Source organism: Rhea americana, unplaced genomic scaffold (genome assembly GCF_003343005.1).
Source record: "Rhea americana isolate MKP2758 unplaced genomic scaffold, rheAme1 scaffold_3, whole genome shotgun sequence".
Lineage (NCBI taxonomy): Eukaryota > Metazoa > Chordata > Aves > Rheiformes > Rheidae > Rhea > Rhea americana.
In genome coordinates this window covers 562,612-584,947 of record NW_028186423.1, presented here as the reverse complement: position 1 = coordinate 584,947, position 22,336 = coordinate 562,612, and the positions used below count along the sequence as shown (strand labels likewise).

Here is a 22,336-nt window from a genome sequence, read left to right as displayed (position 1 = left end):
AAAGTGCAAGGCAGAGTATTGTCGTGACTGAAGTAGACCAGAAGCTGGCCAAAAAAAAAAAAAAAAAAAAAAAAAAAAAAAAAAAACAGCAACAAATGAGTAGTTTCCATTCAGAGAAGGGGTGTTATTAGAAGTAATGTACTGTTAATAGTATTGAAAAGAAGGTCAGTAATGAGATGGCAAATCCCACAAAAAATACAGAATTCTTTACACTAAAAGGAATAAATAAGTACTCTAAAAAGAATAAATAAATACCATGAGGCACTTCAGAAGAACCCACAACAGGCAGGCAAATGGGCACAAGGACCTCAGTGCTAGCAATGCACCAGGGAGGCTCTTTGCAGAGGATGGGTTTAGCAGCTCATGCAGTCAAGATCTAGGGGCCAAGAAAGCCAACTAAATGTTAGCCTAAATAAGGGACAAGATGGAAAAAGTATGGGGAAAAATGCTGCAGGTCCTTTTGCAAAACTGCACTCTCACCTGATATCTAATGTTCTAAATTAATCGTCCCATCCTCCTCAAACAAAATAAAAGCACAGCAAAAATGTTATGGGCTCAGAGCAGGACGATGAATATCATCAGAAACGTTATAAAGTAGCTCATAGGAAACACCACTAAAAAGYGTGGCTTGATCACTTGGGAGGAGAATCAGCTACACAGGAACATTACAAAGCTCATGAATTTTACAGAGGGGGTAGATAGGCAGGTTCTGGGGACTCTGCTCCATAATGCAAACCTGAGAAGCATTTAGTGAAATGAATGGAAAGGTTGTAAATGGAGAAGAGGTAGGAGGAAACACTTCTTTATTGCTTTATTCTCAAACAATTACTTCTATAGAACTCCATGTTACGTAAAACATCACTGAAGCAAGACCTTATCGAACTAAAATAGAAACAGATAAATAAATAAATACACACAGACACATGCACATACATATTGGACCTTACTTAGACAACAAAAGCAATCAAAATCACAAAACAGGAGGCCGGGCTACTAAGGTCATCTATTATTAAAATTGTCTGACACTTTCTATTGTAACACCCTGTTGTCAGCTGCTTTTAGCTTTGCCAATCATTAACAGTTTGGACTGAAATTTCACACGCTGAATATCAGCCTGAGGCTGAAATACTCTGGAAAAAATCAGTCCAAACAATTCAACTGCTGCATGAATGGAGGCGGGGAAAAGTGCTAATTTTTGTGCATGTTAAAAAATTCTGTGCCTTTTTTCCAGCAGTTGTAGCACCTCCAGACTTTGGAAGGATGATGTAATATTTAGGAGCAGGTGAGCAGGTTTTGCATTTTAGCAATAGTATGTGACATTTTCTTTAAACTCCACCCCAAAACTCAGGCAAATTATGCTTTTGAATAAATTGGTATTCACTTATACTCTGAAAAATAGATCTGTTTTTGTCTTTAACAGTTGAAATCACAAAAGATTATAACTTCCATTGATGTCTGAGCCTTAGCTCTACAAGCAGGGAAAGAGTTAAACCAGAAAGATTTCAGGTACTGTTAACATTTGAAACAATTTGTTCCAGCTTTTACAAACTTGAAACTTAAACTTGCCTCCTACTTCTGTGCTCTTTTTGCCTTCTATCCAGGAAGTTTCCAGCTTAGCCAGAGAGGACAAATCTAACCTCGTGACACTTGCTGAGATCAGAGTGGTTAAATCAGAACATTGTCTGAGCAGCTCGATTCTAGTAAAAGCTTGTCAGGTCTGGAGCAGCTAATTGGGTCTTGCCCTATATGTTCTGCCTGTGGTTTTCCAGCAGCTGAACAGAGAGCATCAGAGCCAGACAGTAGATTTTTCTTACGTTTTGTTATTCTTTTCTCTCTTCTCATTTATGAGCAAAGAATCTTTCATCCCAAGCCTACAAGAGGTTTGCCAAGTTCTGAAATTTTAGCTTTTATGATTTGCTGGCCATTTCATTTGAAATGCCTCCATGGTGCCTGAGTTTTGAAGAGGAAAAACTTTTCWAACTACCTCTACAGCAGGATCTATCACAACCAGGATGCATTTAGTTCACTCTGAACCAGCTGCTAGCTCACCACCCACCATCAGTTTCACCAGAGGGATAGGAAAGAGCTTTTCATGCAGTGAGTGTGGACCAAGCAGCTGATGGCAGCTTCTTGCATGTACCCTGATGCTAAATAGAGAATGGTTCTCGGCTGACTGTATCACTTCCTTCCTTCCTTCTCCCCCTTCCTCTGGCGAGAGCAGCTCAGTTCTCTGCATTCTTCTGTGATGGACTCAGCAAAAGGTATCTGAAGGGTTGCTGACATAAGCCATGGAGAGGAAAGAAGAGACAGGGATCGCTGCTGCCATTGCTATGGGTTCCAGGRGATGGACAGTATGAAATCTGAATCTGGTCCATGCAGCTAGACTGGCTGAATTTACTAGAGTTGGTAGCCAGTAGGTTTTTTTTTGTCCTTTTTTTTTTTTCCCCCACACCAGCTGAACTGTTCAGCYCTGTGGGTCATGTTCTCATCTGTATTACAGCTGTATTCAGGGAAGCTTAGAGAAGAGGCTTTTAGCACCTGAAAGTGCCATGCTTTGCCCTCTGATTTATTCTGAGGGGAGCCTCAGGACAGCTATGAGTTTTGTCAGTGCGGTACTTAACTGGGGACTGCAAATGGGCCACATGCCCTGCCACCCTGGGTTGTGTAGTCCCAGCTCTTAACTGCCTTTGCCAGGTGGGTGAATTTTCAGCCTTTCACATTTAGGCAGCTTTATAGCTTCTTTGCACTGCTGAAATGGACTAGGTTAGGAAAAGTCCTTTCTAAGTCTAGCTTGAATACGTTAAAACCAAATGATAAATTTGCAGTTCAAAAAGGTTTCCGGATGGCTCCTTTGGTCTCTGGGTTCCAACACTGACAGTATTTGTGTTTCATAGCATGTACTGTAGTTCCAGATATTTAAATGAAGAATACACTCTTTGAGCTTCATAGAAAAGTATACTATTTCAAACAGAATTATGGCCAACAGCTTTATATTTTGTTGTCATTTAAACATTAAACATTAAATAGCTCCAGCCCACCTTAGATAATTCAGAAAACAGTCAGGTTGCTGATGCCAGTCTCACATTATGAAATAAGTAGTATTCCTAAGAATTCAGTCACAAAATAGCAATTATCTTAGGCCAGATATTCATGTGTATTATCTTTGTGCTCACCTTTTTAGTATTTCTAGATCAGAGGTTTACGTCATCGCGAACAGCTCAAGTTGTCATGGTACCCCTCAAAACRTGAACCAACATTGCTCTAAAGAGATAGAGTCCATCCATGGAGAAAACATCCAAAGTGGCTCAAGTAATGAAAAACCAGTCTCACTTCATATGCCACTTTATAAGTCTAAATGCACTTTTCTGAATCTTTTTCCCTAAGGCTTGTTAAATTTCTACAGAATTCTCCTTCATGTTGTGAACTGAATATGAAAAAGCAAAGCTACCGAACTCATACTCAGCAAAGCTAAACCGCATAGTAACACTGATTCAAAAGGCAAGCAAGCCACAGCTCATTAGCATGATTTTCTAAGAAAAAGAGTAGRAAAAAAAAATAAAAATGCCTCATCTAGAGAGAAAGAAAGAATCTCACATAGCTTGAAAAAGAAAAATGAGGGATGAAAGAGATATGACTGATACGAGCACACATTAAAATGTAAAGCTCCCAGCAACTCCTTCTTTGACGCTCCTCTTTGAACACAATCTAATACAGAGCAGAATATTCTAAAATAAATATTTTGGACCAGTTCCACCAGTGTGACTCCACTGATARCAACAGGACTGTGTCAGAGTCCCAGGTGGCTGGGCTGAAACCAGAAACTCATTATGGAATGAGAAATGTAAGAATGCTTTGGTGCRAACACATTCCCTGTAGAGTGCCACACAAGCAAAACGAACATTTAAATAAAAGTGACCCTTGATCCTCTCAAAGGCAGAGAGGGCATTTATTCAGCTTGAATTCCAAAAACCAGATCAAAGTTTTCAAAATGTACTTGATCCTTAAATAAGACCCTTTGGTATTTTCTTTCAGCAAGAAGATCTCCAGATGTTATTTTTACAGTTCTACTTAAGTAAATGTACATATTTAGTTAAACGTGCTTAAATGAAGGAGCCACCTAAGAGAACAATGAYGAAATGCTTGACTTGATTTATAGACCAACTGTTGAACTCTTATTTATGAACATCTGGCTGGGAAAGTGATTTTAAAAGGTTTTCTATCAGTAAATATCAGCACAATAAGCTCTTCTAGTTACAATAACAGACAGCTTTAAATTCTGAATGTAATTAATTAAGAAATGGCATAGGAGTGAATGCCTAAAGTCACATTCAGCTTATCTGTGCACACTAAACATTCACTTTACAGCATCACTACTGTGTAATGTGTAACCTATGCAACTATTTAATTAACAAGAGACATGTGTATTTGGGACCTGGAAGCTGCCTTCCCTACAGGACACGCGAGTGAGCTCAAGGCTCGCTCTGAGGAGCTGTGCTTCAAAGTTTGCTTGTGCAGCTCTGCAAAAGAGCCAAACTCACCCTGACAATTTCTCAGCAACCACTGAGGCCTGGATTCGGTAGCATGGCTTTCACCCACACCCCCATACCTTTTTCCTCCAGCTTTGTCACACAGGTCCAGCAGGAGATCCTAGGAGTGAGGAACCTCACCCATTTTCTTCCCACCTCCATCTGCTTCTTAGCACAGTTTCTGCAGTTTCCCGTGAACATAACAGCTTGTGAGGCCCTAAATGCCACAGCAACATTTCTAATTCAAAAGCTGTTATCATCTAAAATCTACAAAGCAGGGCTGAGCCCAGGAAACTGGATTTTTTTTTTCCCCTGGTTTGCGGCAATGTGACAACTCAGAGATGACACAGTCCAGGAACCCCTTCTGTAATTCAATTTCAGTTCTGAAGCAAAATTCTACTTTCATCTCAGGTCTAATCTAATATTGGAGAATGATGGGGGCTTTTTGTGACGAATTTTTTACTCACTGAGAAACAAAGCAGCAGCTTTATTGTAAAAATTCACTTTCAGCCACAGCTGAAAGGCAAATAATGCCAATCCAGGACATAGAYTGCAGGCATAGAAAGACTAGCACCATGCACAACAAAACATCTAACCATGGTACCTCAGACTTTGGCTCCTCATACAGACCAAGGAAAGAGGTGGAAGTCTCTCCCTCTCTCTCTCTCTCTTTTTTTTTTTTTTTTAATCTCCATTGCAATAATCTCTGCATCCCCCAAAAGAGGTTTCTGCGTCTTTCCAGAGACTGTCAAGAGAACCTAGCACCATGAGACACTTTATTTGGCACTTTAGTTATGCATTAGACAACAGGCAGATAGAATCTTTTACATAAAGATCAGCTATAAGATCTCAGCCATAAAGACACAATTGTGAAGTTATTGGGTCACCTCATTAAATAAACAAATAAAAAGATTTAGTCTCGAATTCAGCTTCTGCAAAAAACCACTTCTGAAAACCAGAGAAGTGGYTTGGAAACAACAGTCTTTTTTTGATAAATCACAGTAGAAAAAAAAATGTTATATTTCCCTGCACAGCTGTGCATACAAGCAACTGCATTAACTGGCAAGGCTGAGAACTTCAGACACGCTTAAAACATTGAACAGCCTATATCACATGGAAACTTCATAAAAGCCAATCACTAAAAACAGTTGCAAGGGACATGTCAGACGTAAATGGAACAGCAGTCCGTTCTGAATGAAGCAGCAGGKACTTGGGAGATAGGGAGTATGGGAAGAGAAGCTGGAACTCTTTAAAGACATTGTGGTTATAAATGATAAGAAAAATAGGTATGGAAGCAGCACATTTGTTTCAATTTCAAAAAGTGTTTGACAAATTTCCATATCAGAGATTAATGACTAAGAGGCAGAGAACAAGAATAAAAGAATAAAAAAATCTTCTGTTTATAAGAACTACCCTTTTTGCCCTTAAAAGAACACAAACTCTTCCCACTTGAGAGCTCTATTCCTTACAATCCCAAACTGGTCATTATCATGTGGCTCTGCATTTGAGGGCTACTCTAAAAATAATATCACACAGCTGTAATAGCATTGCTGTAGCTGTGGTGGTCTGAGGTCATAAATAAGACAAAGTCAGAGAAACCCACGTTCAAATCTAAGGTAGAAGCAGTGAACTTCCAAGATAAGTACAGAAAGCAATTGCTGTGAGCTTAATTAGATATGCAAAGTCAGCTAGACTGAGAAAAATGTTAGCTGGCACCTGTAAAAGAGAAGAGCATATTACAGTGCAAATGGTGACAAGGTGGGTATTCTGTAAAGTAAAGGAATAGAGAGGTAAGCCTGTAGAAAACAGAAAGATTAATAAAGGGAAGAAAATTAATATGCTGTAAAAAATACTCCCTCCTTTGAATCCACATTTTTTAGCATCTGTTATAATTAAAGTTTTAGTTCCCTGCTTGCTTCAGCCCAGGGCTGGTACATTTTTTTCCAGCTATACAAGTTGGTCGACGAAGCTATATAACCCTTACCCACAAATCTTGCCTTAGACAGAAGGCACGCAGGCGTGCAGCCTGCTCCTAGAAATGTGCAGCGTTTGCTTCCTTGCACCRTGAGCAAGAGTATATTGGAGGACCCTGCTGTGACCCTACCTCTCTCCTCCCCTTTGCACTCACCGAAGCTTGCTTAGTTGTCTGCAAACAGATCAACGCAGCACAGACTGCAAGTGGGTYTGGCCATTAAACGAGAGGGTTAATTATATGTGGTAGAAAAGATGTTGTTGTTTGTTTGTTTTCTGGTTTTCTAATCTAAGAGATAGATGTAGTCTGGTCTTTACAGTCAGAATCATTTCTCTTTATTTTACTAACACAAGGAAAAAATTTTACAACCTTATTCCTGCTGGCTCTGCAGTCTTATAGAGGTGGAAAAGGAAAGCTGGGTCCCATTTCGGCTCTGTATTATTGATGGGATGTYTCTCTCTCTGCCTAACTCTGGGATCATGCTCTCTTATTTTCACCCCCGCAGCTCCAGGGAGGGCAATCAGGGCTCCAACCACAATATTTGGCCAGCAGCATTTTACTACTGGATTTTACTGATGCCAGAATGAAAACAAGTTTGTTACCCTTTAAATCCCCAAATGAGTTTGCAGAGTGGGCAGTGCTTGCAAACTTGTAAACTCTATTTATATACAGCCATTAAGTAACATGGAACTTTCTGATATTTTCAATCTATAACACAACTATAAAAGAAAACTATGACAGGTTGTCATCTTCTGATCATAAATGCACGGTGAGCAATAAAAAAAGTTCTCTGGAGAACTTCTTTGGATAAGGCATTAAAAAAAGACATCTTAAGGCTACAGATGAAACAAAACTTGGAGTCACAACAAATAGCAGGTCATGTAAACAAGTCTAGCAAGATGCAGCTCTCTTAGGCAACATGGCCCACAGAGGCCAAATGCCATTATGCATAGGAAAAYGTGAAAAAAAAATCGAGCCAGCAAAAGGAAATCAGCCTAGGAAATGAGTGCAAAACCAAACTGCCTTTGGAATTCTAACAAGAAAACACTGAGAAAACAGCCCTACACCAACAACTTAACTTTTTTTGCAATAAGAAAGGAAATTGGAGTATACACTAATGGTGGCTAGCATATGCAATTGTGCGATAATGTTTCCGTACAGCATCTTTAGAACAGTGATCCTTCTGTTACTGTTGGGGTAGCTAAGTGATCTCAATACCCCTTAGGAGATATCTGTTGCGTTACTGAGACTGTATTCAAATCTGCCCTAATGCCTTGTTGATGGAAAACTAGAGAACAAGGGAATGGGGAGGTAGGAGCATAACTGGCAAGTAAATGAGTTGTTGCAGTAAAAAAGCCTTCTACTGAGAATTTCAAGCCTCAAACCCCTGGATGAACACTTCAAAGAATGGTTAGTGCTCGTGTCTCAGATGAGCTCAAGAGCTGAGGTAAAAAACAGCTGAGGACTGGAGGAGAGGCAGTCCCTAAGGCACATCAAATGGTGTATATGAGTCATTAGCTATTATCATTTTGCTTTCTTAGCACCACACCTTCACATTGCTAAGGAGCATCGGGCACGTGCTGGGACACGGGTCATGCTGTCAGGCARTGCTGAAGCAGTTACAGAGAAATACAAACCAGGATCCTTCATGAAGATACATGTCCCCTCCTGAGGCCCACTGCTAGTAACTGCCATTCATATGCAATAGTTGCAATAGTCCTGTTGGCTTCCAGAAGACAGTCTCTGTCATGAAGAGGCTGTTTCTGCAGAACTGGATGGTTTAGGCTTATTTTATCTTAATTTCAGATTAAATTCCACTCAGAAAACAACAAAAACAACACTATAAATATGGGCTATGTTTGCTGGATTTGAATGAAAAACGTAAGACACATGTTCCAAACCACATTTAGATTTAAAGCTCAAAATTAGCACCTTGAATTGCAGCCAGAAATGACTGTAGTCTTAAGACTGAAAGTCCTTAGTCTTGGGAGTCAATAAACCAGTCATCACAAGCCTGAACCAGCTATGGTTTATTACAAAATCAAGCTTGATTATGTACTTGAGGTAATTAGGCAGATGAGAACAAAGGGACACAAAGTTAAAAGGCAACATATATAGGACAAAAGGGAGCAGATGTTTTCCTTTATACAGGCTGGTGAATAACAAGAGTGAATTTGTACTTGGGATTTTTTCATTGACTGGATTCTGGCTAATAGTGTAAAGGGACCCCACAATATTTCTAATAAGCAACTTATTAAATCAGATACTCTTAGAGCTGCCAAGCTGCAGCTTCCCTTTCTGTGCTGCCTGTACACAGCCTTGATACCCAGGGGCAGCATCTGAGCTCTCTGCTCTCACAACCCAAGACTCTTCTCTCAGTCTTCAGCAGGTTACAGAAGTAAAATATTAAACGCACGGTGAAGAAAAAAGGAATGATGATACGACATTTACTATAGTAAAAGCCAGCAGCACTGTGTGCAGGTATAAACACTTTAAATATTATGCTATTTAAAAGAAAATAAAATCAGGTCATTTTTCTTTCTCCTACCCTCCTATATTTCATGAGTTTATTATTATTTTTAAAGAAATTTAGATTTATTTTTGGTACTGACTATTCTAGTAGATAAAGTTTTAAAACATTCTGGAATGTTTTAAAAATACTCTACAAAGCATGTTTGAAGTGCCAAAATTGTTATCAAAAGGCCCAAGAAACTACGATTTCAACAATTATTCCTATAAAGGGACCAGTCATGCAATTCTAAGTATAGGTAAGTCCTAAAAACTCTGGAAAGGTTACATAAATTTGACAGATGCAGCTCAATACGAGGAAAAATCTTAAGACTGCAATTGGTTATAATATTCCACATTTAATTCTGGTGAACTAAACCATTTGAAATATAATTACATCACAGAGAAGAAAATAAGTTTAAGAAGCATGTAACTTGCACTCTCCATCTACTCCAATCTGGACATCTTTTTTTTTTCTTCTGAAATACAGGCCAGTGCTTCTGGATCTTTAAAAAAAGGTTACAATAAGCATAACTGTGCCTTCTCACACTGTGCTTTAGTGTAGATGCTAGCAAGGCTCTTTCTTATTCTCCCGTTCCCTTTTTTCCCCATTCCTTCTCTAAAAATYAGGGTAGCACAGTCAAGGAGAAGTGCAGGTAGGGACTGTACGCCTTCTTCTCATTTGTACAATAGTAACCTGCCCATTTCTTGCTGCCTGACTTAGAATATCAAATAAAGAGTTAAACTGCTTTTTCACTTACCACCACACTACTGCTGTGCCACGCTGCCTGTAAAGAGGCTACACAATAGGCAGGCAGCTTTTTAATCACTGCTGTTTTTCATGCCAATCAGTATTATCCCATTGTTTCCTTGCGGTCCCTTGCCTACCTGGTTTATCTAAGTGAAAAAAAAATCAAAACCAAAAAAAATCAGAATGTAAGCAATTTGGGCAGGGCTTGACTGTTAAATGTTCATACAGTATTTACCTTACTGGAGCTCTCTATTCCTAAGCTTTTTCTGAATGCAAATAAGAAATAATCATTAAATAATGTAGGCACTGTGGTCAGGAGAAGATTATTTATAAAAGAAAATCAACTAGGATCAGGAGAATCGTGTTCTTAAGAAAACAAAATCATTAAGATATCTGCACATACAGGAAAAGCAGATGAAGTTGTCCTTGGTATGCTAACAAATGTATTAAATTTCTGAAGCTACAGTAAGAGACTATCATCTTTAACATTTGGGTAGAACACAATGTTGGAGTGTATTTCAGTACATTTTGTGTATCAAGTTTAATTATTTTTCACCTTCGAGTCTGCTGACAGAACTTCTCCAATGACCAGCTGCTTCCCATTACAAAGACATTACTCTCAGTGCTGGGGATGTCACGCACATCACTGGTCACCGCTGCAGCACGGGAAGGTGCGGTAAATCCCCTGTTTATCTGAACTAACTCAACATTAGCAAAGTATTATGTTACAGCCGCCCTCGCATGCTCAGGAGTTAGGCTCGCTGAGACCTAGCAGGCTTCTTCAACACTGACCATCAAAAGGTGTTTTTCCACATGGATTGCCGGTACTCGTATTTCCCAGATAGACTCCCGCAGTGATGTGAAAGTGCATCTCTGTGTGCTTTGTGAGATCTAACTCTCTTGCATGTGCAAAGGGCATTTGAAGGACAGGAAGAAAGAAATCCATCCTTACACCTTTTATACCATGGTAAAATGTATAAAGCAAGCCTCTCCTGCTTGCTATTCAGTGGCCAAGCTCTGTGTGCTAACATAGCCAATGCAGGTAAAAAGAGAGAGTCTGCCTAGGTGATCACAATAACTTTTATAGTCCTTATTTAGGACTTGCAGATTCATTCCTATTAATGTCCTCCCCTCTTAACAACATCTAGCCCTGTGACTCCTCCAGGCAGCATCATCCAGGCCATTCTGATCACTGCACTCTCTTAAGACTACTCGGCATGTCCCTTGAGATGGCTGTGTCCATCTTCTGCAAGCTGTCAACATGACCTACACACAGCTTGGGCCTTGGGGCTTCAGGCAGGATTGCATCCCTCCCAACTGGACGCACAACTTGGTCAGTGGGCCACCTTCCAGCAGTCCTCTGTAGACGAGCTTCTTTGCTATGTAAATACATCATGTGGTATTCATGCTTTGTCTTTGACTAGTTAAAATGGTAACCAGCCATAACAGAGTTTGGATAACTGTCTCTGAGGGATACTGGGACACTGGATTAATTAACATTTTCCCTTCTCACAAAAATCTTGTGATTTAAGCCCCAAAATGGCACTCTCAAAGTCAATTTTCTCCACCATATCTAAATCTTCTCATTAATAAACTGACTGCCACACAGGGGTTACAATGGATTCCCCAAACTGGCCAAGTAACCTGGAGCCCTTGGATGAGAACTGATATGTGAAAGTGCTGTAAAAAATCTGTGTTCCGGAGGAAGTGAACAGTCAGGAGCAAATGGTTCCCAACAGCCTCCTGGCTTACTTTACGCTGTGGGATGCTGATAATCTCTCATGACTTTTCTTGTCATGAATGCATAAATACATGGAAGAAAGTRTGAAGGGAGGATTTCCAAAGTCAGCTAAAAGATGGGGAAATTTTTTACAAAAATAAAATATTTCTGTATTATACATCACTGCAACTTCAATTAAAAACATGCAAAACAAAGATTTTTTGTGATGTATCTAAAAACAGCCAGGAATTAAAAAAACAAACAGATAAACACTATGTCTGCTGTTTGCATGTATAATAATCATAAAAGTATTTTGATATTTTGAGAGAGTTAGTGCCAGACTAATCAGGTTGTTTCCCTATAGTGTTAACTGACCCTGGACAAAACTAATAAAGTATAACAATAGAGGAAAGAGATGTGGTAATCCAAAAATAAAAACACACACAACACAAGCTTCACAGCTGCTACATCCCTTCATGTGCCCCTGCTTACCTTCCAAGCCTTGCTTATTTGGGACATTCAGCCCTCCACACAATGTTAAAAAGTACAAGTCACCCTTAAGTGCCAAGCAGATTTTAATCATTATCTTTATCCTTGGCCTCAATTAAGGTCTAATATAGAGGAGACACTTGACATGACCTAAGAGGCACACTTAATCCTGAATAGTGTGTCAAAGGCACTCAGTGCTTCTGCCGTGTTTTATCCGGCCATTGAATTGCTCTCTCCTTTTTCTGTTGTAACCTGGTTGTGTTTGTTCCTAGCACTTCAACGTCCCCTGGTGTGAAGTCTCCTTGAGTAACACTCACATGATAGAAAGTGTGATTAACTCCGCAGGTGCTTTTCAGGTCAATGAAAAAAAAAAAAAAAAAAAACCCTGCTTGTTACACTAATACGTAATACTTCTTTAAAAATGTTCCCAGTGGATCTACATATTAGGCTTCCAAAAGAGTCTCTTCTTTTTCATTCTTACTACTGTCTTGTGTCTTGACAATATAAGTATATGGTTTTAGCTGGGTACAGGCTCTACTCTAACCCTACATAGCATATTTCAAATCTCTTTAATTATTCTGATTGGCCATTCAGATAATTAAAACAGTAAATCTTTTCCTCTCAACTAAAACGAAATGTTTCTGCAGTGAGGACTATAATGGTGAAGTATAGGAAGGAACTAGAACAAAATTAGAGAAATTATTTGATTTTCTTCACAGTATGCCTTATTAGATTTCTTCCATTCTGTAGGCCTGCTTATTAACTAAACACAAGGCATAATTTGGAATACGTAATATCTGAAAAGGTGTTTTCTGAAGATCTTGTAACTCTGAGGTTTTCCCAAAACCTATGGAAATCTATGAAGAGTTGATTAACTGTATATATCTCCTTTTCCTGTCAAATGTCAAGCCAATGAATCGTTCAGAAAAACAGTAAATGTTTGGAGCACCACTGTGACATGAGACTGCTGATTTCTTCCAGCAGCTCCTTGGGGTCTGCAGCTACAGAGGCAGGGAATGAGAGTAYGTGGAGTGCCTTCACCAGCTGTGTATGCACTTAAAATTTACATCTGGAGTGTGTTAAACTTTGGTCATAAACTATAGCTGTTCAAGCATTAGTTCCTAAAAAAATTCTTATCTTCAGTTCATAGTACAAGTGAATTATTCTAAAATTATGTGGATGGACCTTGTAATCAATAAACAGGAGCTCAATATTAATTGTASAAAAGAAAGCTGTGTTTTGCTCAATGCAAAACTTGGAAGATGCAAGTTATGTGCAACACTGACAGCAAAAAACAYGATGTGCAGAAAAGAGACCTATAATAAGTAATGGGATAGCAGGGATAAAACAAAATGAGACCACCAGACGGATATCAATGGCTCCAAACCTCCAACAATGGAGAAACCACAGAAGAAGTAGTATATGCACAGGATTTGGTAGAGTCTTCTGGCCAGCTGACCTCTTAAGATCTTCAACAGTGCCCACTGTACAGCCTCTCTTTGGGAATTGCTGAGTATAATCAAATATACCTTGATTTCCTACAATATTTGATTTCTCTTCATTAAGAATATAAAAATAGTACAAAATCAGAACAATGAGGAATATGTTTGCAATTTACTCAGCATAAGACGATCTGCAGTAGATGATAATTTGCTGAGCATGCCTCATCTATTTTATGCTACAAAGCCAGTGAAGCTTAAAGGACTTTTCCATAGCTGAGGCAAACTGGAGAGGGAATTCTTAAGTATCAGGCCACCCTTTATTTTTCTCAAATAATCTTTTGGTTGTCTCCACTCCTCTGTAAAGGAATCAGTGATCTCTCAAGGCAGTGGAGTGAGTAGGAGGAAGGAAAGCCACCATGTTAGTCTTCCAGGTAAGAAATGCTTCCAGGTGGTAAAATGCTTCAGACTAATTGGAATCCAGATACAGTGCTCCAGTCTTGTTCAACTTATTCATCMRTGACCTGGRTGAKGGGACAGAGTGCCTCCTCAGCAAGTTTGCTGATGWTCCCAAGCTGGGAGGAGTGGCTGACACACCMSAGGGCTGTGCTGCCCTTCAGAGAGACCTGGACAGGCTGGAGAGTTGGGCAGAGAGGAACCTCCTGAGGTTCAACAAGGGCAAGTGCAGAGTCCTGCACCTAGGGARGAATAACCCTAGGCACCAGTACAAGATGGGGGCTGACATGATGGAGAGCAGCTCTGCAGAGAAGGACCTGGGAGTGCTGGTGGATGACAAGTTGACCATGAGCCACCAATGTGCCCTTGTGGCCAAGAAGGCCAATATCCTGGGGTGCGTTGGGAAGAGTGTTGCCAGCAGGTGGAGGGAGGTGATCCTGCCCYTCTACTCAGCCCTGGGGAGGCCACATCTTGAATGCTGTGTGCAGTTCTGGGCTCCCCAGTACAAGAGAGACATGGAGCTACTGGAGAGAGTCCAGTATAGGGCTATGAGGATGATTCAGAGGACTGGAGCATCCTCCCTGTGATAAAATTCCGTGAGAGCTGGGCCTGTTTAGCCTGGAGAAAAGACTGAGAGGGGATCTTATCAATGTCTATAAATACCTTAAGAGAGAGTATCAAGGGGATGGGGGTGGACTCATTTCAGTGGTGCCCAGTGTCAGGACAAGAGGTAATGTGCATAACTGAACCACAGGAAATTCCATCTGAATATAAGGAAGAACTTTTCTCCTGTGAGAGTGAGGAGCACTGGAACAGGTTGCCCAGAGAGGCTGTGGAGTCTCCTTCTCTGGAGATCTTCAAGGCCCGCCTGGATGCAACCTGGTCTACCATGCTCTAGGTGATCCTGCTGAGCAGGGAGGTTGGACTAGATGATCTCCAGAGGTCCCTTCCAACCTTACTGATTCTATGATTCTATAATTCTATTTTATGATTTAAGAGTTTCAAGATTGAAATTTTCCAAATTCTTCTGTTAACAAAAACTACTTCTGGGGTTATGGTATCAATGTTGCAACCACTTATTGTCACAGGCGCTGCTTCCAAAAGTAAGGTTTTACTGAGTTACGACTTGCTTTGGAAATATAACTTGCAGTTTGGGAAATCCTGCTCTGTGTATTAATGATCGAGAAGAGAGCCCATTGGAGGAAGAAGCATTTCAGTGCTGACTTGCTTTTTATATCTCTCTTTGAGGGACATGATACTCAACACTGTCAAAAGTGCAATACTAAGTGAGGTGCTCTGATTGAAACYGACAGTTCCTATGTTGCACTGAAATCAGGTCAAAAGACCAGTGTACAGGGAAAGAAAAGACAAATGGTGAACCAGAAAGGTTGATGTAAGTTTCTAACATTTCACAACCCATAGTGTGTAAAAAACATGTGCCTGAGGCCAAAAAATAGGTGTATAATTTTCCTATATCTTTTGATAAGCAATATGTTAGGTTTCAAAACTTACCACTGTCTGATTTCACTAGGATTTTATGAAAGTAGTCAAAGCCTAATGTAACCCAAAACAAGACTGGAGGCCACTGAAAGTTTTAATATCTTGTRGCAGAGATCTGTTAGCTGGACTCACATGGAAAAACTTGCTTAATCCTCTCAAGAAGTAGAAATAATCAGTTTTCAGGCATACACTCGACTACTAGGCAGAATGTRTAAGTCTCATCATGGATATCTGTACTTGGGGCTGGTTATATTTTTCTGTAAGAGTGCAAACATGCAAGACAGGGAATGAGCTTAACTAAGTCTAGAAGAATGATCACGTATGTACTGCTCCTCCTGTTTATTTGTGCTGAACTTTTTGAAAGACACCATCTTTGATTAACAAATATTTAATTCATCTAAATCACTCTAGAGGAAATCATCTGAACTGTGTTGTGCTTTTCAGGGCAATGGTTCAGAACTGAGGAAGAACCAAACTGATCTGGAGAAGTAAATTATTTTTCTAGTGGGATGTCTTCCTTTAGAAAACAGGTGACCTCATGACATTTGCTGAAAACAAATGAGAGCATTAGCACACTAAGTTCAGCAATGTCCAAATTACTATTTAAAAGTGCCTGGGAAAAGGTAAAATAAAGCATTTACTGTTGGCCCCTTCAGTCACTGAGGTTTTTTTGCTATTCCTAAAATGTGACAAAAGAGTAGACCATAATGTATKTGAATAAGAGCTGCCAAGTACACACACAGATAATTCAGACCTCAGAATAGATGGAGCACCACCTATCCTTTCCCCCTCACCCGACAATATTTTTCAAAGTCTCAAAAGCATAGAAAACAGCAATTTTAAGACCTGGATAATTTAAAAGCATTTTTTTCCTCAAACCTTTCCAGAAAATTTTTACCTCTGGGTTGAGACCAAGCATGAGAAATTTCAGCCCAAAAGGCAATTTTGGGGAAAARGATCATAACCTGCTGAAAGGGGAGGTTTAGAATGAAAGTGCTTTTCAGCCATAACTCTGAGACATCAATCTTTAACACTTTAGCTAATGCATTATTAAAATACAGTTTATTGTATGAATTATGTATATATAATGTATAAATGCATATATTAGCGTATATGTAATGCAGTAGCCAAATATTATGGGAAAAGATAAGCTTTCTGAATAATAAGAAGTATAAGCAGAGGATATATAGAAACAGAAGAGATATTATACAACTATTAACAAGAATCCATCTTTACAAGTGAAAGGCTCTGACATTTGCCCAGATCAAAAATCCAATTTTACAGCACTAGGAGATAAGGAATTAAATAGAGTACAGATAGCATCTAAACTGGTATTAAAAGGTTAGCAGTGCTTAAAATTGATTAGTTACCAAGACCAGACAGCTGACATCCTGGACTGTTAGAAAAATATCAGCCAGATGTTGCAGAAGCTTCGGTTGTCTTTTTAACAAAGTCTTAGGCTAGGTAAGAGCTTCACAGATTGCAAAGTGTCTGGCATAATTCTGTTGCAAGGCAGGCATCCCAGCATGTCAGAGAGCAGCTAAGTTAACACCATTTGGAAAAAAAAGCATCAAAAGCGTTTAAAGAGACTTAGCAGATCATATCAACTCCCTAGCTAAGGGGGCAAYCCGCCCTCTCTGCGATTTGGGAATTAGGTTTGGGGAAGGGAAGACATTGACTGAATAGGTCTTTTGGAAAGTGAAAGATCACAGAATCAAGGGATGTCTCAGCTTACAGATGAGTACCACACATCAAGTTTCAGACCACGGCAAGTTATATAAAGATGTCCAGGAAAGATCAGTCTCTGTCCAAGATTCATCTAAACTACTTATTGCTTTCCCAGCTGTCATCATGCAGAAAAAAGGAGAATAAATTCAAAAATAATTCTTTGTAAAGATAGACAAAAAGTTAGCTTTTGGACACRGCTGTTCCATTTTCATCTCAGAGAAATGTCATAGATGACAGTAACAAAAGTAATAGATGACTGCTGAGGAAGTTTATGTCATTGCTAGTTTTGATATAAAAAATGAAAGATTCAGAAAGGGATAAGGACTATTTAGGTACTCAGCCTAATACGGTGCTGGATACTGTCACTGATGTAGTAAATGTATCAAAGCAAATCAGATTATAATTCTTTTTATGAAAAATTGTGATAAAAATTACGGTTTTGCCATGATGAAAATGTGTCAAAAACTTGTGAATCGTAAGAAAATACAATGAACCTATTTACCTTCAAAAATACAAGAAAGAAAGATTCAAACAAAGAAAAGGAAAAGGAAGGAAAAGAAGTTATTTTGCTCTGAAGAGAAATCAGGCAATACTTAATTAATATTTATTACTTATGGCACCTTTCATACATTGAAAATGCTGAACAAATACCAACTGACCTATACAACACTCCTACAAGACGTGATACACATAATTATGGAAATTAAAACAATGAACCTTGAGATCCTCCCTTGTGGAGAAAAGCACTTTGCAAGAGATGAGACCGCCTTCGCAGSGATGCATAGCACACCTGAGGACACAACTAACACCCAAACTGCAGAGACAGARGAAGAGGGCTAGAAAAAAAGCTGTACAAATTCTCCACAGGATATGCATCTGAGATGCTTATAATGAAAGCAGTGGAAGCTGATTTTGACGCAWGGCCATTTTCAGGTTTGGAGGTAATTACAGCCAAGTGAAGCACAGAAAAAGGACAGCAATGTGTCAGCTTGGTGWCTTCATTCACAGGGGCCATGAATTCATTGGATACTGCTCACAGTTTGGTGGGATTTCTCCACTACTCAGCTTGGGATGGGAGTCGCCAATCCCAGATCTCTGGGAACGTCCTTGGCATCCACAGGCAGAACTCCACCAGCTTTTGCCAATGTTAGAAAATGGAAAAAGCTGTTTTCCCACTAGCACATGTGTGAGGCAAACGAGGCTCAGTGAGGTCACCTGGCATTGCCAAGAGAGGACTCTCTTATGATGTGCTCCGCCGTGTCTCCTGCGTACGGCAGCAGTTTAATACGCTGCTTTCCCACAGGACCTATGGGTCAGCCTACAAAAGCTTTGAGTGAGACACCCACTGCTCACTTCCAGAGCGCGGCACCAACACAGCACGTGAGGGAGAAGCCAACAGCTATACATGTTTCTTTTAATTACGAGAATATTGTTATAGTGGGAAACTGAAGATCAGTTCACAGTCTGCCCCAGCTAAATTCTCTGCTTGAGACTGATTCATTGTCAGTCAACTTTTTTGCAGCTTAGTCTACCCATCTGTAAAACAGGTAATTCAGAGCCAGATCGTTAACTTCTGTGAACTGGCACAACTCCACTCAGTTCCTAATCTCAGGAGGGGACATACTTGGCCAAAATGAAGCTTCACAAATCCCCAGTGAGTCAAACAGAGTGATTTACATCGTGACCTGGCTCACTGCATCCATGTCTACACGGACGGGCGCAGACGTGACAGGAAGCTGCTGTGATCCAGATGTTGCATAGCTTTGCTTAAGCTAAAGTGGCTATACAGTTTCCAGAAGGGATCTGTCTTATGTCTGTCCAGCTCATAACACAGAGATGGCTTGTTTCCACAGGGCATCTGCCCACATAAAAATAATCTTTCTCTACCTCACAGGAGTGATGAAGTCTAATCCCAACTAATCAGGCCTCTACAGTTCTCACAGAAATCAAATGACATCAGGACTGTGTGAGAAACATGGCTGGTATTCAAAGTATTATTTTAATTTTATTAGAAAGAAAAAGTGATCCCCTGAAATGTTCTCCCAAACCGTAACTAAAATAACAAAAGCAGACAGGAACAGCCTCCTGAAATTCAATGTATGTAGTCAAGCAGAAAGTAAATAAGGACATGCCTGATGGGAGAGCTTCACTTCACTAATATTAACTGAGTATATGAACTGAATGGGTTTCATATTTATCTCCCCACTTAATATAACCTTACAGTCTTTCTCCAACCAAGAGTTCTCAGTCCATGATATTTCTTGGCAGAACCTCAAGACATCCTGCCTGAATGGAGAATCAGAATTTCACACGTTTCTCTCTTATGTGACCTGCTCCCCGGTCTTGATAGAGCATGAGAAYTGATGGTTTAGCTCTTTAATTTCCCCAAAGATTTTTGGCTTTTCCACAAGGTTAAAATATAATATGGATTATATAACTATTACAAGAAACAACTAATACATATTATGTGATATTAGTCATAGATGATATTTTGAGTGCATATGTTCTCAGAAATTATTCCAGATATTTCTTTTAAAAAAAGGATCTAAAGAATTCATGGACTGTTATCAAAATCTCTTTAGAAAGAAAAATCTTACCTGTCACAAGCTGCTGTCCTGCTAATCCTACTGGAACCATTCCTAGATTATTCATAGCTGTAGCCCAAGCTGTTGGATCAGTGACTGACATGTTAAGTTGTGTGGTATCTATAGCTATACTTCCCAAACCATCAGCTGCTGCAAGAAAAAAAAAACACATTATAAATAGAAAAGTCAACATGTCAAGATTTTTAACCAAAATCTTCATAGAAAATGAGATACCAGGGCCACTGCCTCTTTTGAGTTTGCTTTGTTTCTTAATTATGATTCACATTTTAAACCACTGATAATAGTACCTGGTAGTGTACAGAAAAAATGAGGATATTGAAAACATTCAACAAACATTAACTGAAGCAAGAGTGGTTCAGACTGGATACAGGGAGAACTTTTTCACCTTGAGGACAGTCAAGCAGTGGAACAGGTTGTGCAGTCACCATCCATGGTGGTTTTCAAGACTCACGTGGATAAAGCCCTGAACAACCTTGTCTTACCCCATGGCTGGCCCCACTTGGAGCAGGAGGTAGGGCTAGAGATCTCCTGAGGTCCCTCCCAACCTGAAGGAATTATTCTATGATCTTATGATTTAATTTAAATATATATAACCAGCATCAAACTGTTAGAAAGCTGTGAGAACCAAACACATTCCAARGAATGATGTGTCTTATATGAGAAACTACTTTTAAAAAAAGACTTAAGCATATATTCACTCCTACCTAAACAGAGGTCAAGCCAAATTGATTTGCTCTGTGATAGACCAAGTTTTGTTTGAAAAACGAAAGAGAATTATCATTACTATGGCCAAAATGGACTGAGTCCAGGCATGGATTTTCCAGGGTTGCGGAAAGAAGAGGGGGTCTGGGAGCTGAAGGTGTGGTACCCTTCCGATCCTGAACCCCAAACCCCAGGCGTGACCACATATCTCCACACTCCCCATTCACAGGGGAATCAGTTCCTTCCAGCCATTTTCTTACGACCACTGCAGACCTGAGATATTTACCGGCAGCCATTGTTTTTTCACCAGTTCCTCTTGTTCCTGTTAGACTTCTTCAATCAAGAATAATTAGCTACTGTATTAGCAGCATCTTGAGATGGGATGTCATCGAATGCAGGGCCCACACACAGCTCATTAGGCTCTGAAAGAGAACAGAAGAAATCAGCTATGAAGTGTCGCATTCAGAATATAGCTTCAAAACAWCGGGTTGCTTTGGGAATCCACTCGGAAAATCACTGGATCACCAGCCCCAGCCTCGCTGCACACAATTAGTGGCCTTTGTAGAGGAGATTCAGCAAATGCTCATCCTGCTGCACAAACAGTGCCACATATGAACCCGTCAGACCGCTTGCCTCTGGTTGAAAAGCCCTTCACAAATTAGGTCTTATCAGTACCTACACAGCCTCCTCAGCATGAAGGCATCAGCTGAAAGAACATTTTTAGGGATTAATGTGATTTTTTWWAAAAAAAAACTGTTAACAATTAACTGATGTTGTGAGTTTCAAGGAAATAGTTTCCTGTTCTGAGATGAAAGGAAGAAAAAATAGCCCACAAGGACATTCAGAAGGGAATGTGTGGAGATGTAGAAATGCAGCACAACCTAACAAAGCTGAGGATGATGCCTGGTCCTTAACTCACATTGTATCTTAGACTCACAAAGGTTAGTTAATTTGATGCAAGATGGAGCATCCGCTTCCAGTGAATATGTGTCGCTTTCATCAGGTCTCTGTCAGACCATGAATTTTACATAACTTTACCTTTTTGCTGGTACTATTGTTGGTGAATCTCACTGCGTCAGTGCGCTGCTGACAGTAGAAAGAGGTTGAGTAAGTGAGCAGAATGAGAGGTGTGACCAAAGGCTGTGAGCTGACAGCACTCACAGCAGACAGAGAAAATAGGGACTATTACATTTTTCTCTGGCCAGCACCTTAAAGGGTCTGATCTACTAGTCTTTCATACTAGTGGATATTTATCCCAGCTGACCGACTGCTTCCAAATATAAGGGGTGTGTGGGGGGGTCATTAATATCTGACAGGTGCCTGCTGGTGACTTGTTCAACCCTAAGACAATTATGCTGACTGTCTTTTAAAAAAGTACTTGAAAGTCCTCAGTTATGAGGTTTCCAATAGGCAAACCCTAAGAATTCATCTTTAGAAAAGAAATAATTAAAGTGATTATACTATATTTTAGCTCAGTTCCTCCCACGYTTCTTTTTTCATATGATGTGCATAAAGTACAAGCTAGACAGGTTTATATTATGGCTCCCTGACACTTCAGATCACTTCATGGGAACATGACCACCTTAATAGTTGTAAAAGTGAAAAAAGTGACAGGGTCAGACAATACTGTGCAGTTTTTAGTATTGTAATTTACAAATAATCGTATGCTAGGCAAAAAGCATTTGGTTCAAAACTACAATGGGTCTATTTAAAAGTCAATATTTACCAACTTAATATTTGAATTTGTAATTCCAGTTCTTATTTGATCTCTACTATTCATTGCACATAATATAAAATAATTTTATGATAAAATTATCTCTTAAATAACATCTATAAACACAAAAAAATATTGAAYAATCGTCCTCTGCAGGGAATGTGACTAATATCAGGCAAGCTGCCTGAGATTTATGTCAAGTTTTTAAAAACTTGGTGTCTCCTG

At 39.7% G+C, this 22,336-nt stretch overlaps 1 protein-coding gene across 8 annotated transcripts in view; it reads right to left on the bottom strand.

Annotated features, from left to right (window-relative positions):
- Window positions 1-22,336, bottom strand: part of ENOX1 (ecto-NOX disulfide-thiol exchanger 1) — a 362,080-nt gene that overhangs the window by 117,759 nt on the left and 221,985 nt on the right. For 7 of the 8 annotated variants that reach the window (XM_085309444.1, XM_085309441.1, XM_085309448.1 and 4 more), the window contains 2 exons: window positions 20,684-20,819; window positions 19,687-19,824 (listed from right to left, as the gene is read on the bottom strand). In XM_085309444.1, the coding sequence (XP_085165570.1) occupies window positions 19,687-19,824; window positions 20,684-20,693 (148 nt within the window). In that variant the 5' untranslated portion in view covers window positions 20,694-20,819. The remainder of the gene's footprint in view (window positions 1-19,686; window positions 19,825-20,683; window positions 20,820-22,336) is intronic. The other variant, XM_085309447.1, reaches the window with a different exon arrangement.